At 62.4% G+C, this 17,021-nt stretch overlaps 2 protein-coding genes across 4 annotated transcripts; one reads left to right on the top strand and one right to left on the bottom strand.

The window, feature by feature from the left end:
- The first annotated feature begins 252 nt into the window (after nt 1-252).
- On the top strand, nt 253-9,469 carry ANGPT4 (angiopoietin 4). Its single transcript, XM_069034341.1, has 9 exons — nt 253-895; nt 5,062-5,217; nt 5,443-5,564; nt 5,875-6,107; nt 6,594-6,709; nt 7,128-7,229; nt 7,308-7,474; nt 8,263-8,393; nt 8,480-9,469. The coding sequence occupies exons 1-9, from the start codon at nt 578-580 to the stop codon at nt 8,638-8,640; spliced, it is 1,506 nt and encodes a 501-aa protein (XP_068890442.1). The 5' UTR covers nt 253-577; the 3' UTR covers nt 8,641-9,469.
- A 2,040-nt stretch (nt 9,470-11,509) lies between these two features.
- FAM110A (family with sequence similarity 110 member A) lies at nt 11,510-15,880 on the bottom strand. 3 transcript variants are annotated; one of them, XM_069034347.1, is made up of 2 exons: nt 14,432-15,880; nt 11,510-13,314 (listed from the first exon to the last, which is right to left on the bottom strand). In XM_069034347.1, exon 2 carries the CDS (start codon nt 13,243-13,245, stop codon nt 12,244-12,246), a length of 1,002 nt encoding a protein of 333 aa, XP_068890448.1. In that variant the 5' UTR covers nt 13,246-13,314; nt 14,432-15,880; the 3' UTR covers nt 11,510-12,243. The 3 variants fall into 3 exon arrangements, with proteins under 3 accessions (XP_068890448.1, XP_068890449.1, XP_068890450.1); XM_069034348.1 differs by having other exon boundaries at nt 11,510-14,528; nt 15,627-15,880; XM_069034349.1 differs by having other exon boundaries at nt 15,627-15,880.
- Nucleotides 15,881-17,021: the final 1,141 nt, after the last annotated feature.

Raw genomic sequence — 17,021 nt, 5'->3', positions numbered from 1 at the left:
GCAGTGAAATCCAGGCCTGGCTCCCGCTGGCATTATAAATAGCTGGGACTCGGGGAGGGAGCTGTGCTGCCTGGGGTGGGGGTGCCTGCGTGTGGTGAGTCCCAGCGGGTGCTGATCGGGGGAACTTGCAGGGTGCAGGGCTGGAGGGTGGGAGGGCTCGGTGCTGCCGTGGTGCTGCCCATCCCGGGAGGTGCAGTGAGTTGTGCAGAGAACGGCCGGGGGAGGGACGGGGCTGCGTGTGCGAGTGTGTGTGAGAGTGTGTGTGAGACATTTATAGATCACGTGTGAAACTTGATCTCCCCGCAGTGGACTCAGAGGAAAGAAAAAAGATAGAAGTATTGTTTTTAAACAGATTTTTTCCTTTGTTTTTCTTTTTTTTTTTTTTTTTCCTCCCCTCTCCCCCTGCGAGGGCTGGCGATAAAAGGCCGGGGCGGCCAGCGCCGGCTCAGAGGGAGGAAATGCCGAAATCGCCGCGCTTGGACGCGGCGGCGAGCGCCCACTGACCCATCCCGGCACGGAGCAAGCTGCCGGCGCATCCCCCGCCGTGGCATCCCGGTCCCGCGGGGACCCCCGCGCCATGCGGGCGCTCAGCCTCGGCCTCGTGGCCCTGACCTGTGCCACGACGGCTCTGTGCGCTGCCGGAGCCCAGCGCCGGGCGCTGGAGGGCGGCGGCCGCCGGCGCTACCACCGCGTGCAGCACGGCCGCTGCAGCTACACCTTCGTGCTGCCCGAGGCCGACCCGCTGCCCTGCCCGGCCGCCCCCGCTCCTGTCCCCGGCCCGGCCAGCGTGCTGCTCCAGCGGGACTCGCCGGCCGGCACCGCCGGGCACGGGGCTGCCCAGCGCTTGCGACACCTCGAGAGGATCCTGGAGAACAGCACCCAGTGGCTGCTGAAGGTAGGGTGTGGGGTGTGTGGGGTGTGTGGGGCGTGTGTGTGTGGGGACAGGCAGCGGGGGGGCTGTGGTCAGGGATCTGTGTCCAGCACCCACGCATGCAGCATCCCTGTGGCACAGCTGTGGGCATTGGGGCCTGTGCCTACCTGAGCATCCAGGTCAGCTTTTCCCTGCAGGGGTGCAGCTGGCAGCAGGCTCTGTCTGTATGGAAGGGGTGTGTGCTGAGGGTTCTGCGGGTGCTGCAGCTCATGGGTGCTGCAGATCACTCACCCAGATCACTTCCCACTGAGGCTGTATTCCCTGCCCATCGTTGCCATAAGGCTCCTCGTGGTCCTGGCTGCGTTAGCCATGCCAAGCATCCCTTGGGGATCAGCATTCCAGGTTCTGGGTGAGGATACTGGGAAGGGGTTTGGCCAGTGGCAGGGCGAGGGTCCCGAGGGCAGGGGCCACCAAAATCTCTCCAGCTTCATCATTTTCCCTCTTACAGGCTCTGGAATAGCTCCCAGCACTTGGTGAGGGACTCATGGCTCCTGGGTGGCCTGTGGGTGGTGCAGGGTGGGGGCAGTGGGGTGCCACACCAGTGAGGCTGTGTACCCACAGGGTTGCCACCCCCAGCCCCCACTGGCTTGCCCCGTCCCCAATGCCTGAGGCAGGAAGCAGCATTTCCTTCCTGGAGCCCCCACCAGCTGACTGCAGCTGCCTTCGTCAGACCTAGGAATAGCTCGTCCCAGGGGACACATCCCTGGGGGGCTGTGCCAGGAACACTGGGTACCTGCGCTGATAAGAGGGGAAGCAGCTTGTCCCCAGCTGTCACTGACCCAGCAGAGCCACATGCATGTCCTGTGGTGTCCCACCAGGCTGCAATGGGACCTGTGTGCCTGTGCACTCCCATTTCCTGGGTGATGTCCCTGTGCCGAGCCCCCACAGCCCTCAGGGATTGGGATGGGGCCAACACACTGAGTGGGGGTCCTGGGGATGGTCTGTGCCAGCCACGCTGCTTGGGTAGCCACCCTGGCTGTGGGGGACAGTGCAGGCAGCAGGGACGTGCAGGACGTTGTTCCTTGTCCCCTCAGCCATCCTAGAGAACAAATTCCTCAAGAGCTGGGAAAAAGCTGAACTGTGGCTCTGCTGGAAGCCAGCCCAGGGTATTTCAGAGGGGTCAGCAGGGCCAATGACAACCTGGCTGGTGGCACTGAATCTCCATCACTGTGGGACCTGCTGGGTGCACACCATCCTGAAGTCCCTGTGCCCTCAGCTCTCTGCCTTGGTGTCCCTGTGCTCTGGTGTCTTTGTGCCCTGTGTGCCCAGGCCAGCTCTGAGCTTCCCTCGGGATGAGGGCAGCCTTTGTACGGCCAAGCAAGGCAGGGGACAGGGGTCTCACCTCGGGTGCACATGGCCCTGTCCAGAGCACTCAGCCACAGGCAAAGTGGGACTGCACATCTGGACAGCTGTGGGCACCAATGCCCCTCACCACAGGCACAAGGAGCACAAGGCAGTGAAGCACTGAGCAGCCAGTACCCCATCCCCATCCCCATCCTGTTCTATCCATCCATCCCATCACAACAATCCCACCCCATCCCATCCCATCCCATCCCGCCCCATCCTGCAGCATGGCTCTCTCCTTTTAGAGGCAGCTTGAAGCTATGTTTTTTGCTGTTGTTCCTCGGCTTCCCAAATTTCAGCAGAGCTGCCCAAGAACGCTTGTTTTGGTCAGACTCCAGCCCTGAACAAACAAGCGAGGGCTCAAAGGAGGCATTGGGTTCAGGGACAGGTCATAAACAATGCTGCATCCCCGTCTGCTCTGCCCTGGCATGGGGAGCCCTGGAGCATGCTAAGAAATTGGGAGGTCTCCTGGTACCCAACAGGGCTCCCCAGGCCCCCTCAGGCATCTCCAGCACCAGCTTCCTCCAGAACCCCCACCCACGGCACTGGGGGGCTGGTCCACTCAGCACCCCTTGCTTGGGACATGGCGAGGACCCAGCACACAAGGACACTTTGGCTGCTCCTGTCTCAGGAGGAATTAATTTTAGTTCAAACACAAACATTTGATTGTGCTGCTGGGTCTAGGGGGGGACATGGGGTTGGATAGGGTCTCCAGGGGCAGTTTGGCAGCTCTGAGGCACAGGGGCTGGTGCTGCTCACCCTGGGATGGGTGCAGGGGTGTGGGGAGCAGGTGAAGGGTTTTCTACCCATGTGTAGCTCAAGGATCCCCCAGCCAGTGCTTGTGGAATGTTTAGAAATGCCAGGGCAGGATAGGAACTGGGACAGGGGAGGGATGTGGCTGCAAGAAGGCAGCACAGGATGATCCAGGTGTGGGCAATGGGATCCCAGCATGGGGACAGCAAGTGGCTGAGTTTCCTCCTGCTCCATGGTGATGTTTTGGGGTGACCAAAACAGCACCACAGCTTTCCCACCAGCTCTGCACTTATGGTGGAGAAATGAGTCTCTGAGCTCAGGAGAGCCCAGCTCACATCAGCACCCATGAGATGAAGGAGGGGGGATCAAGGATTCCCTGTCCTTGGCACAGCCTGTCTCACTTGTGTTCCCTATGCCACCCATGGCTGGGGACACTGTGCCCCACTCCAGCTCCCAGGGAGCTGCTGGAGCCAGGATCCAGGGCTCCATCTCCAGAGCTCTCAGCCTTCCTCGTGCCAGCCTGACCTTTTCCGTGGGTATGTTCTGCCCTCGGCTCACAGATATGTTTATTTAAAAAAAAAAAACAAGCAAAAAGCAAGATTGAGAGGGAGAAAAGGCCTCCCCAAGCCCTGTGAAGCAACAAGATTAACGACGTGGTTAAAGGGAAACTCTCCAGCAATCCCTCAGCTCGGGGAAATGTTTTCCAGACGTGGCTCTCCGACCTCTCCCCGCTTCCTCCCTGAGAGCATGTTCCTGCAAGGGAAAATCCCCAGGGAGGGGGGTGCAGGCAATGCTGGCTGGGATGGTCAGCCCTGGGACCTTCCCACCCCAAGACCCTCCAGCCCCACATGGGTGCTGACAGTGGGGTGATGGTTTTGCCATTGCCTGATGCCGGGAAGGAGGGAACAGTGGGATTTCGTCATGCCAAACAAGTGCAGAGCCCTGTGCCCTGGCCCGCTGCCGGCCCCACTCCCACACTGAGTATCCCAATGCTGCTGCCTGCCATGGTGCTGAACATCCTGGTATTGCTGCCCAGCATGATGCCAAACATCCCAGCACTGCTGCCTGCCCGACACAGTGCCAAGCATCCCAGCACCACTGCATTCCCACCATGGTGCAGAACATCCCGGCACCACGGCCTGCTTTCCACACCGCCCAGAGAGCAGCATCCCAGCCCCACTGGTTCTGGTCCACAACCCTGCAAGATGCAGGGGGATGTGGGGCTCTGCCTGCAGCACTGGGGAGCTCAGGCAGGGAGCAGGATCTGGGCATTGCAGGACAGCAGGATCTGTGGGGTGCAGGGAGCTGGGCAGCCCCCGTCCCTCCTGCTCTCAGGGGCTGCTTTCCCAGCGTGGGCGGCAGCACGGCCCCTTCCGCTCCCCGTGGCCCCCGCCGAGGGACCGTGCCCCCACCGAGGCCATCACCCTGGGGAGGGGCTGAATGGGAACCTCATGGCAGGGCTGCCAGAAATAGCAAAGCCTTTGGGAAAGGCGGCTCCCCCGCGGGCTGGGAAAGCGGAAGCGTCATCTCAGCTGTGTCCGAGCTGTGGTGGCAGCCAGCTCCTTCCCAGCCCCGAGTACTTCCACGTGGTGGGGTAGCACCGGGTGCCGGATGCCCACCTTCCCTGGCTGATGGTGTCCCCTCACCCTTCATATCCCCAGCCCTGGGAAACCAGTGGTTGGGGCCTGGCAGCTGATGTCAGTGCTGATGCCAATGCCAATGCCAGCCACTCGCTGCCTGGCTGCTCGGCACCCAGCTCACCAGCACACCTGGGCATACAGAAGCCCGTGCCAGGCCCCAGCTGGTACCACAGCCCAGGAATCTTGGCAGCCGGTGCCTGAGGAGCCTCCCCTGCAGCAGCTCGTCTCTCTCTGTCCTCCGATAAGATTCTAAGGGCCCTGAGGTGGGTCGAGCCATGCAGAAACACAGGGCTGTGCCTGGAGGCTGTGCCCAGTGGTGCCAGGCTCAGCTGGGAGGCTGAGACACCGGAGAGGTGCCCAAATGACCCATTGCATCCCCACTTCCCTGCACAGCTGGAGAGCTACATCCAGAGCGGCATGAAGCCGGAGATGGCGGAGCTGCGGCAGACAGCAGTGCAGAACCAGACCGCCACCATGCTGGAGATCGGCAGCTCCCTCCTCAACCGCAGCGCCGAGCAGAGCCGCAAGCTCACTGATGTGGAGGCCCAGGTATGGCCCGTGGCCCATGTGTCCCAACATCCCCACCACCCTGAGACCATGGTGGATGGCGTGATTTGTCTGCAGATAAAAGCAATTCCTTGAGGTGACACAGGGTTTAATGCCCAGTGGTGGAGGTACCAGGGCTGTGTGCCAGAGACCGGCCGGCCCGGTGACACCAGGGGTGTGTGTGGCTCTGGCTGCTGATGCCAACACTCCCCTCTGCTCCCGAGGCAGGTGCTGAATCAGACGTGGCGCATCGAGATGCAGCTCCAGGAGAATTCCCTGTCCACCACCAAGCTGGAGAAGCAGCTGCTGCTGCAGACCAACGAGATCCACAAGCTGCAGAACAGAAACAAGTAGGGGCTGGGGCAGCTCAGGGACCCCCACAGCCCTTGGACCCCCCAGGGAGGCCAGTCTCTCCCACCTCACACTGCACTTTGAGGGGGCTTGAACCCCTCCAGGTGCTGGCTGGGGTCCCTGTACAACCCCAGCAGGGTTTCTTGGGCTTTGAGTTCCCCTGGCTGGCCACATCCCAGGTGTAAGGGTACAATTCAAGGGGTGCAGCAGGGGATGGGGACAGCAGTGGGTCCCTGCAGACACGCTGGGACACTGCAGCTGCAGCTGGCTCCACTCTGCCTCCCCATCACCGCTGCATCCCACTCCCAGCATCCTGGAGGTGCGGGTGCTGGAGATGGAGACGAAGCAGCAGGCGGAGCTGGCGGGGGCCCACTTGGAGAAGGAGAAGCTGCAGCGGCTGCTGAGCCGGCAGAGTGGCACCATCGAGGAGATGGAAAGGACGCTGCTGGCTGCCAGTGCCAACACCAGTCTGCTCCAGCGCCAGCAGCTCCAGCTCCTCCAGTCTGTCCAGAGCCTGGTGCACCTCGTCTCCCAGGGCAGAGGTGAGCGGGGTGTGCGGGCAGAGTGGGGGCAGTGGGAAACCTCCTCATCCTTCCAGGAGGGTGTCAGGGTGCCCCTGTGGTCTGCTCAGCTTGAGTGACTTCACCTCAAAAATCACAGAATCGTTCAATCATAAAATGGTTTGGGTTGGAAGGGATCTTAAAGCTCATCTCGTTCCAACACCCTGCCATGGGCAGGAACAACTTCCACTAGAAAATGATCCACTCATTGCAACCAAGGAGCAGCTTGGAGTCCCAGGGGGTGGGTCCACAGCCTGATGCCATTCCCAGCCATGGCAAACCCCTGGGTCTAGGCTGGCAGCAGTCCCGGTGGCACAGCTGCCTTGCCCAGCCCTCAGGAGATGGTGCAGAAGGAAAAAATAATCCATGAGCACAAAGGCATCCAAAGGGAGAGGGAAGAGCAACAAAACCAGGCAGGGCTGCAGGGTAATCAGGGTTTCTGCCTTCTCACTGTCCTCTCTGCCACAGCCATATCACCTGGCCAGGAGCAGCAATTCCAGGACTGTGCCGAGGTGCGCCGGGCGGGCATACGCACCAGTGGCATCTACACCCTGCACATTGCCAACCTCAGCGAGCCCAAAAAGGTGAGCACAGTCCAGAGAGGGCTTCCCTGCAGCAGCCCACCCAGTGCACACCAGCCCCACACCAGATCCCTGTTGCCTGGCATGTCCCAGAGCAGTTTTTCCACCCCATCCAGCCTTGGGGGCTGCACAGGGACGAAGGCAGCACCCGTGGGGTGAAAGCACGGCCTTCCAAATGGGGGTATAAAACTGATTTTAAAGGCACCCTGACCTACGAGCACCAGACTCCAGCCCTTGCCCACAGCCATGGAGGGTGGAGAGACCTCCCCCCAACCAGGCATTGGGCACAGCACACCCTCACCAGCCCCTCAGCCAGCCCCAGTACCCATAGAGCACCCGCGCTGAGCTGCCCAGCCTGGCAGGGATGCACCTGGCCGCCCACTCCAAGGCACCCCCAGCCGATCCCTCACTCCCCTTGCAGGTGTACTGTGACATGGAGACGGATCGAGGGGGCTGGACCATCATCCAGATTCGTGCCAACGGCAGCCTCAGTTTCCAGAGGAGCTGGAGGGAGTACAGGCAGGTGTGTGCCTGACCAGGGAGGGGGACACGCTGGGGGCACCCCAGGCACCTTGAAGTCACCCACCCTGATGCTCCACAGGGCTTCGGGGACGCGGCAGGGGAATACTGGCTGGGGAATGAGGCCGTGCACCTGCTGACAAGCCGGGTGCCCTACGCCCTGAGGGTCGAACTGCAGGACTGGGAGGGCAGCCAGGTGTATGCCCACTACAGGAAATTCCAGCTGGGGAGTGAGCGGCAGTTTTACAGGTAGGAGAGAGGCACTGTGGGGATGGCCACCCACTCCCCATCTCTGACTGTCCCCAGGCCCTGTGGGCAGCAGTGGCCAGGGGCAAGGGCTGAATGTGTGCCCCAGGGAAGTGCAAGATCACCATAGGATTCACTGAGTTGTCCTGGTGTAGTTATGATGCCAGGCACCAGGCACATTGCTGTGACACTTTCATCCCTTGGGCTCCTGAAAAGTAGATTTTTAATGTATAAAATTGCATCAAGGCAGTGGGATTTGCTATCCCAGTGGGAGTTCCTATCCCAGGCAGTAACCTGGGCACTCGCACTGGGGCTCATTGTTTGGGCAAGGGAGGTGATGCAGCTGTGGCCACCAGACATTCCCAGAGGTGTTGGGCATCCCCAGGCTGTCCACATCTAGGGAGGGATGCTGCACTCCTGATGCCCAGCTTGCCATGACTGTGTGCTCCTGGCCATGGGCAGGAGAGTGGACAGCAGCTGGGGGACTTCACTGGTGGGCTGGAGGTGGAACCCGACCCCAGACATCCCCTGCACCATCCATCCCATGCATGCACTGAGCTGACCCCCAGCAAGAGGACGGGAGGAGACTCGGGGGGTCCTCTCTGCCCCAGCATAGCACAACCTCCACCCTTGGGGACCAAGGACAGGAGGCCAAGCTGGAACCGCAGGATCTCTGCCCGCATCCCTCTGTGCTGTGTTCAGCTTCTGGCAGCCCCTGAGCAGTGCTGAGGGCTCTGTGACCCCGCCCTGGCAGCCGGCAGTGACAGTGGCTGTGTTCCTACTGGGCACAGGCTGTCGCTGCAGGACTACAGTGGCACGGCTGGGCAGCAGAGTGGCCTGGCACTGCAGGGCACCCAATTCAGCACCCGTGACGCTGACAACGACAACTGTCTCTGCAAGTGCGCCCAGATGCTCTCGGGAGGTGAGTGGAGCAGGGGGACACCCCCACACAGCACCCGTGGGTGCCAGCCTGCGATGCCACCCTCCCGCCCTGCTCCCTTCCCACAGGATGGTGGTTTGATGCCTGTGGCCTCTCCAACCTGAATGGCATCTATTACCCAGCCCGGAACAACATCCGCAAGCTCAATGGCATCCGCTGGCACCACTTCCAGGGGCCCAGCTACTCCCTAAAGGGCACCCGCATGATGATCCGACCCACCAGCTTCTAACGTGCCTGTGGCCAGTGCCAGCGCTGAGGGAGAAGTCCGGGACAAGGGATGGTTAGGGGCAGCTAAGATGCCCCAGCTGCTGCAGGGAACTTTTGCCACGAGTTATATTTTTTACTCTTGCTTATCCCATTTTCCAGAAGCCTGCAGTGTCACCACAGCCATGCTGGAGGGACCATGGGCAGGGGTGAAGGGCGCTGCAGGAGCTGGAGCTGCAGCAGCTGGAGGGGAACAAAGTCAAACCTGCCGAAGTGGGCTCAGCATATGGAAACCCCCTGATCCTGCCTTAGCTTCTCTCCCTGAATTTCTGCTGGGCCTCAGGGTTTTGTCTTGGGGACAGGGCTCCAAGACCCCCCCAGTGATGGGGTTCTGAAAACCGCTGGGACCATGTGCATTCAGAGGGGCCCCAGACATGATGGGGGCTTTGCCTTTTCACTGGTTTTGGATATTGTAAATCCCCCACCATCCTGTTTTCCTGCAGGATTAGAGGGGCTGGGGTGGGACAGGAATCCTCATGAGCATGGGGGGGCTGGTGGCATCCCTCCTTCCCCTTTTGTCCAGACACAGCCGTGCAGAGGGCCACAGGCTGTCCCCTTCAAAGCATGGCCTGAGCCACTGTCCCCATGTATGGCAGGACAGGCACTGCTCCTCACGGGATGGAGCTGGGTTTCTCCAACCCTCAGAGAGGACAGGAACAGCAGGGGGTGTCCTTGGGGACCCTCATGGGGACCAGTCCTGGGATGGTCAGTGGCCCATTTCTGGAAGGCGCTTGCTGGGAGCAGACACTGTGCTGGCAGGGGCTGGCAGGGCCCCAGGATTGGCAGGAAGGGGCTGGGGGGCCGTGGGTGGGGAGGGGGCTGTGGGTTAAAGGGGGCGGGAGGCGGGAGGTGGTGGGTGCTGGCACCAACACCGGCTGTGCACGCAGCAGCGGGGGGGCTCCTGCTGCCTGCCCTCATCACTGTCCCGAGGCACCCGCTAATTAACACTGATTAAAGCACGTGACGTTGTTGGCGCTTCCAGAAGATGCTCATCAGTGGGGAATAATTAAAAAATGGAAAACACGGGGGGCGGCACTGCCGGTTTTCCTTCTGTCCTGGCTGCCTGCCTGCACCTCCTGCCTGCACAAGGGGCACCCATGGGGAATCTCAGCACAGAGGGTGAGGGTGATGGACATTTCCCCGGCTGTCCCTCCTCTCTGGAAATAACTGATGGGCTCAGCTGCACTCCCCATGAAATCGGAGCCACCGGGAAGCAGCTGCCAGGGAAAGTGATAGGGAGCACGGTGCTGTCCTGCTGTCCCCAGTGGGGCAGGCGATGGGGGGGGGGGCATTCCGGGGGGGAACACGCACATCTGAACACGTCTGTGCCAGGGTTTCATGCTGGCAGTCCCATGGGCAGGGGTCAGATGGAGACTTCTGCCTCAGGAACACGGCTGCTGTCTGTGCATCTGTGTGTGCACATCGAAACACTGCTCACAAACACGTGAGGGCATGGACACACAGACACACACATCCTGCATGCACAGGATCATGCATGCACGTATGAGCACCCAGGGCTTTGGATGGCCATGTCAGGTCCCATTCATGCAGGACACGGGACACCAGAGCCACACTAAGGACTGGCAGCACCTCAGGGACATGTGGCTGCTCAGCCGTTGCCTGGCTGGGGACTGGTGGGGCCCTCCCCTTCTCCTTAGCCATAGAAGCAAATTTAGACCAAGCCCTGGGACACACCATGCTGAGGAATCCGGCAGCACAGCCGGTCCCAGCCACCAGCAAGGATCTGGTTCCCTCAGAGATTTCCCCAAGGGCAAAGCCTGTCCCCAAGCGAGTGCCTCGGGTCCCTGTCACCCTCTGGTTTCCAGGGTATTTTCCTTGGGAAGGCACCCAGTGCCCCATGTGCCGTCATTAAGGATCCCCTGGGTGTGTGTGTCCTCCCCAGAGCACTTCCTCAGCCTGAGTCACAGCCAGATACCATCCCCATGTCCTGTGACCATGTCCTGTCACCACGTCCTGACACCACATCCTGCCCTCCACATTCCCAGCAGCTGGACCTGACAATACCCCAGCAGGAGTCGGATCCTGCACCTCAGGCAGGGGATCTGGGTGGACACACAGCAGCTCAGGAATCAAGCTGGGGTGGTAAATTCTTCTTTATGAGAGCTTTTCTGGGGACCGCAAGCGCTGGATGGAAGCCCTGGTCAAGGGGCCCCTGGTGCTGCCTTGGCCAGCAGCTGCCTAAGGGGGCTGGCACTGAAAGGAGGCAGCGGCAAGCCCAGGGTCCAGGTAGGTTCCTCTGTGTGCATCCGCTTGCTGGTGGCTTTGATGTCACCTTCCCCAGCAGACACCTGCCTGCATGGGATGCATCAGGAGCACGGGGACCACAGGGCACAGGTGGCACCTGAGGTGCCGGGAGGGCTGCGGTGCCATGCGAGGCTGCCCTGAGAGAACACACGGGGCTTTTCATCTTCAAAGCGCTCCCTGCGCTGACTTTGATCCCAGCCCACCTGGGAGGTCTCTGCTATTGCCGCCCCCATCTCCCAGTTCTTGAAGGGCTGGGACCTGGCCAAGCTTTGCCAGAGTGAGGGAAGGAGGCAGGGGAGGGTGCATGGCACAGAGGGAAATCCCAACAGCTGGGGCTCTGCCGGGACCTGCCAGACCCAACCGCCGCCCTGCCGTGCCCGCCGGGCCCCGCGCTGGCACACGGCAACACGGAACCCATGATTCCCTTCCAGCACCCATCCGCTCAGCACCCACAGCCCTGCAGAGCTACGGCACCCCAAGGGTCCCTGTCCCATCCCGTCCTCCACCGCCTCAAGAGACAACACACAGCCTCCAAAACACAGGCATTTAATAAAACCAGCTGCATTATCATTATCATTATCATTATTATTATTATTATTTACAGATCAAACATTAGAAAAAAGAGTAGAAAACAGGAACTGTTGTCTTCATAAATACCAGGCCCAGCATGGTGGGAGCTTTGTGCCCACTGGCAGCTGGGGGGGGAACGCAGGCACCTGCAGACACTCACACACACAGACACACAGCCCTGGGCAGCTTGAAGCAGGGGGTCAGGTTTCCCCCTCACCCCTCAAAGCACCAGGCTTTTCTTCAGCAATGAGCTGGGACCACCAGGATGTGACCACCACCCCAGGCAGTGGGACCCTCTCAGTGGAGGCTGCAAGGGGGCAGCTCCTTCCTCGGTGCAGTGTCCCTGTTCCATGCAGGGGGAACCAGCCCCTTGCACCCCACCCATGGGTGCTGGTGAGGAGCAGGACAGGCAGGAGCTGCCAGCAGTGCAGGCAGGGCAGCCACACATGAGGCCCCGTGGGTGTTGGGGACCAGCCACACACCCAGGGACACGTGTCCTCTGCCTTCCCACGGGCTTGCAGGGACCTGGCTCTCCAGTGCTGGCACAGATCTCTGACAATGGATCCCTGGCAACCACATCAGGCCAGTGATGCTGCAGCACAGCAGGGCTGAGTTCAAGGGTCCTGTCACCCCCAAGAGGTCCCTGCTCCTCCCAGGGCACAGCCTGTGCTCTGTCCCCATCCAGCATTGCCCACTTATGAGCAACCCATCCCCGGTGCCCACCGTGGCACTGCTACACATCAGAGACCTGCTGGGGCTCCCTGGCCTGGCGCAGCCCGTAGAGCCACTTGATGACACGGGCATTGCGCTCGATGATGGAGATGCCGTAGGGCACGCGCTCGGCCGGCCGCCCCTCCGGCGTGGCAGCGCTGGGTGGCGAGTGGCCACCCTCCGAGCTGGCCGTGCTCACGCTGTGGAACTTGAGGGACACGATGTCGGAGCTGGCGCGGGCGAAGCGCTCAGCTCCCATGTCCTGCATCTCCTCGGGGTCAAGGCCGCAGTAGTTGAAGAAGCGCTCCAGGTCGGCGGTGGCCCGCGAGAGCCGGTCGCTCAGGTCCGACTTGGAGCGGTGCAGCAGCGGCTGCCGGCGGGCGCTCTCGGGTCGGGCGGGTGAGCTCCGGGACGGGGTCACAGGCAGCCCACCTGGGATGGGGGATGCAGGCACCGGTGTCACTGGGCTCCGTGGAGCTCCACAGGGACGGACGTCCACTCTCCGCACGGCCACACTGCCGGGGGGCTTGGTGGTGGCCGGGCTCTCCGGTAGCTTGACAGCCCCCTCCACCGCCGGCGCTTCCGCCCGCCACCTGCACTCCCTGCCCAGCGGGCTCTCCGCCTTAGGGAAGGGGCTGTCACAGAGGTTGATGAGGTTGTTGAGGATCTCCAGGTCAAGGGAGGTCTTCGGGCTGGCAGCATCGGCGCGACGCGGCCCCGGGGGTGCCCTGCGGCTGGGGGTGAGAACAGCCCGGCGCACCCCGGGGGTGAAGAGGGGCTGCTTGAGCAGCAGTGGCTTCACCGGCTCCTGCTTGGTGCTGGCGACCCTCTGGCTCTTCACGTACTTGGCCTTGTCGGCCTCCAGCCTCTCCACTGCGCTGGGCTTCCCGGCCCCCGGCTCGGCGTGCCGACGGAAATATGCGGGCCCTTTGCGGAGGATGCGGACGGGCATGGCCGAGGTGAAAGGCGCCGTCACCGTCACCCCCTTCATGGTGTCACCGGCTTGCAGCGCCTCGACGGGCATCCTCCGTGCCGGCACAGGGACACGGGGTGGGCGGCCGCCACGGGCAGCGAGGGGCTCAGGTGCCGCCGGCTGAGAAGAGGGGCCGGAGTGAGAGCGGGGCCGGAGTGAGAGCGGCGGCGATGCTGCCCCTGCCCGCGCCCCGGCCCCACGGCAGACAAAGACAACCCGAGCTGTGCAGTTCTGCACTGGCTGCGCCGCCGGCTCCGGGCTGCCTATTTGAAGGCGGTCACCACGCCTCCGCGGCCACCGCCGAGCCTCCCCGACACTCCTCCGGCCAATCCGCGCCGCACGCCTGCTTCAAACCGCACCGGGGCCAATGGCGCCGGCGGGGAGGGCGCCCCGGTCGCGGGCGAGGGGCACCCTGGGGAGCGAGGGGGGCGGAGAGAGCCAAGCGCTCCTCACTGATGCTCTGCCCAGGTCGCAGGTGCTGGGGGAGCGTCGCCCGCATCAAGGGGTGCATTGCATGTGCCCATCGTCCGTGCTCAGGAGTGCACTGCCCACATCCAGGGGTGCATTTCCTTCACTCAGGCGTGCATCACCCACTCCCAGGGAAGCACTGATTTCTCCCAGGGGTGCCTCATCTACATCCTTGCCCAGGGGTGCATTGCCTGCTCCCAGGGGTGCATCCCCCATGCCCAGGGTTCCATCACCCACCACCCTGCCGGGCTGGTGGATTCGGTGCTCCACTCCTTCTGCTGTTCCCTCAGTTCTCAAGCCCTCTCGCAAGCTCCGGGACTGCACCCAGGCTCCCTGTTCCCATCCTGGAGCTCCTTGGAAAGTACGTGGAGTTCACGGGGGGTTGTTTCCACTCGTGCTTCCCCGGCCGCGGTGTGCTCGGAGCAGCCTGGGGCCCTGTGCACCCCGTGTCCTTGGGTCCCTGCCAACCCCAACAAGCGCAGCCGCCACAACGGTCACGCAGAGACATCAGCCCGCCCACAGTGAAAAAGGGGGGGGAGGGCACCCAAACCAGCCCTGCACCCTTCTGCAGTCCCCTGACCAGGGGTGGGCACACCCAGAGTGACCCCAATACCCAGAGGGGCTCGGCAGTGGCAAGGCACACAGAGGAATATGTGGGTCAGACCCCTTTCCCCACCCCTTTCCCAAGCTGCTCTGAGATTCCCCCTGAGGGTCCCGATTTGGGGCACTGATGAGCCCTGAGGATGTGACAGCAAGCCCCAGCACTCACCCGGTGCAGTGGTGGGCAGGACGGGGGCCGGTGTGCTGTGGCCTCACTCGCTTCCGTGGCAGCCCCGAGCAGGCGGCTGCCACCGTCACCCGCTCACCTGCGTGCACAAACTTCCTGGGAGCAGCCCAGCGCCTGTCCCAGCACTGACCGCCGGCGGCAAGAGCCAGCCCTGGCACCCACAGCCCCGCCGAGCCATGGCTGAGCCACAGCTGAACCATGTCTACACCCCCTGCCAGCCCACGGGTGCCAGCGTGTCAGCCCCAGCACCCCCAGAATCCGGACCCCATCAGGGTCCCTGCACAGCACACGGTGCATCCCCCTGATACGCTGTGACAGACGAGTGGCCCGGGGGAGGCTGGCTGTCCCTGTCCCCGTCCTCGTCCCCTGCCTGGGGCGACATGCTGTCTCCTGACCTGGAAAATGTCTGCAGGGGGGGCGGCCAGGCGTGGCGACAGCTGAGAATGGTCCCAGGACCGGCACAAATCCTCCTGCCTCCTTCCCAGGCAGCTCTTTGCACCCCTTTGCCCGACCCCTCGGGTCCAGTGCTGCCCAGCCCCTGTGCCAATGGCCAGCTTCACTGTCCTTGTACCTGTGCCCAGCACAGGGAGGGCTCCCCGACTCAGCACAGGGGTGCAAAAGTGCCCCCCAGGCAAGGCAAAGCGGGAAAATATCCCCATGCCAGGCACTGGAGCTCAGCCTTGTACCAGATGCTCAGCCAAGCCACGGCTGTCGAAGTGCAGGGACAAGGACACGGGACCCCTGGAACAGCCGCTTGTGGCCGGCTTGGGGTCCCCTCCCCAGCACGGACAGCCCGGCCGGTTACAACCTGCTGCTCCACATTCCTGCGGTGCTGAGCCGCTGCCCTGGCACGGCCACACCGAGCTTGGCTGCATCGAGCCAAGCTGAGCCGAGCGGAGCCGCCCTCCGAACAGCTCCAGAAACACGGCAACATAATCCCGTGCCCCAAACCCAGTCGGAGCGCGGGGATCTGAGCTCTGGGCATTGCCCAGTGTGGCCCCAGCTCCTCTCCCTCCTGGAGTGGGCAGTCCAGCCACGCTCACATGGCACACCGGGTCACCTCCTCCCTGGAGAAGATGCTCCAGAGGTACACGGTTATGACCCCTTCACCGGCTCACCCAGCCCCATTCTGCTGGCACTGGACCAGCAGGGGACCAGCACCACCTCCGCCACCCACCTGGATCAGCCCTGCGGCGTGGGAGCCCCCTCGGCACGGATCAGCTGCCACGCTTCTTCTCCCTGCTCTCTTTCCGAGGGTGTCCCGATGGTGTCCCCACGCCTCCTGCTCCCCGTCCTCCCCGTCTCCCCCCGTGCCAGCGGCTGGAGGGTGCTGGAGCGGTTCTGCATGCGGCGGCTGCCGCTGAGTCAGCGCCGGGCGAGGACGCCCTCCGAGGCAACTCAGCGCTCACATGGGATCGAAACCACGGGGCATTCCTCCATGCCAGGCTGCGTCACACAGTGTGACGGTGCCCGGTGACGTCCCAGGTGCCGGTTCAGCCCGCGGTGCCGGCTGGGCAGCCTGGATGCGTACACGGCCCGAGGTGCTCACACTGACAAAGCCAAAACGCTTCTGGATGTCACTGCTCGCTGTGGGCAGATGGTCCTGGTGCTGGGTTAGGGCTTCAGGGATGCAGGAGAAATTCCCAGCATTCCTGTGGGCACCCAGATTCCCTTATATCACTGGTGTGGCCAGTCGGCAGGGCCTGCTCTGATTTGGAAATCTCACCGTGTTTCCTCACGCACCCAGCAGCAACAAACTCCAAAATGTAGGAAAATAAATGGGATAGTAGGAAGGGAGGTGACAGACTGGAACAGGGTCACCAAGCCTGCAGCCACCTGAACCCGCTGGCCTGAACCCAGCCCCAGGGCGGCTCCTGCTCCACGCTAAAGGCATCTCCGTTCAGCTCTGCACAGAAGGAATGAGTGTTTGGCTCCTTCCATGGAGCTCAGTTACAGTTCTGCATTTTTCAAATGGCTCCTGGAGCAAGAAAGACAAGGAGCTGGTGGAGGGAGAAGGGCCAAGAGAAGCACACAGTCCGGGAGCCAGAGGGCCGCCCTAAGCCCAGATTCACACAACGGGCTGAGCTGGAAAATCCCAGTTGGTAGGCGAGGGCAGAGCCCGCAGGCTGCATCCCCCCACAGGTGCCGAGGCCGTGCGGGTGCAGGCAGGAGGCTGCAGGAGCTGCTCGGGCACGTCTGGCCCGTTGGAGCAGGGCGTTGGATCCAGGCAGCGCCCCAAGCCTCGCCCTTCCCGGGAGCATCCCAGGACATGCTCTGGGACGGCGCCTTCTGCAGGAATGCTCCCCCAGCGCCCGGTGCAGCATCTCCACCGCTTCTCCAGGGACACGTGGACGGTGTTTGTGAACAGAGGGACAATCAGGCACTGGCAGTGCCTTTGCTCTCACCTCCTCCAGACACTCCCTCGTGCCAGGGACCTCCTGGTTGCTGATGCATGAAAAGTAGGCAAGATAACATAGTATGAGGCCCACGGAGCAGGTATGTGTTTCTTCGAGGCCGGGAGTGAGGGGGACAACTCCACCACAAACTCACTCGTCTATTCTTCGCACAGTAC

Source organism: Aphelocoma coerulescens, chromosome 20, assembly GCF_041296385.1.
Source record: "Aphelocoma coerulescens isolate FSJ_1873_10779 chromosome 20, UR_Acoe_1.0, whole genome shotgun sequence".
Lineage (NCBI taxonomy): Eukaryota > Metazoa > Chordata > Aves > Passeriformes > Corvidae > Aphelocoma > Aphelocoma coerulescens.
Note: the sequence above shows the minus strand (reverse complement) of the source record. Positions and strands in the feature narration are given on the sequence as shown.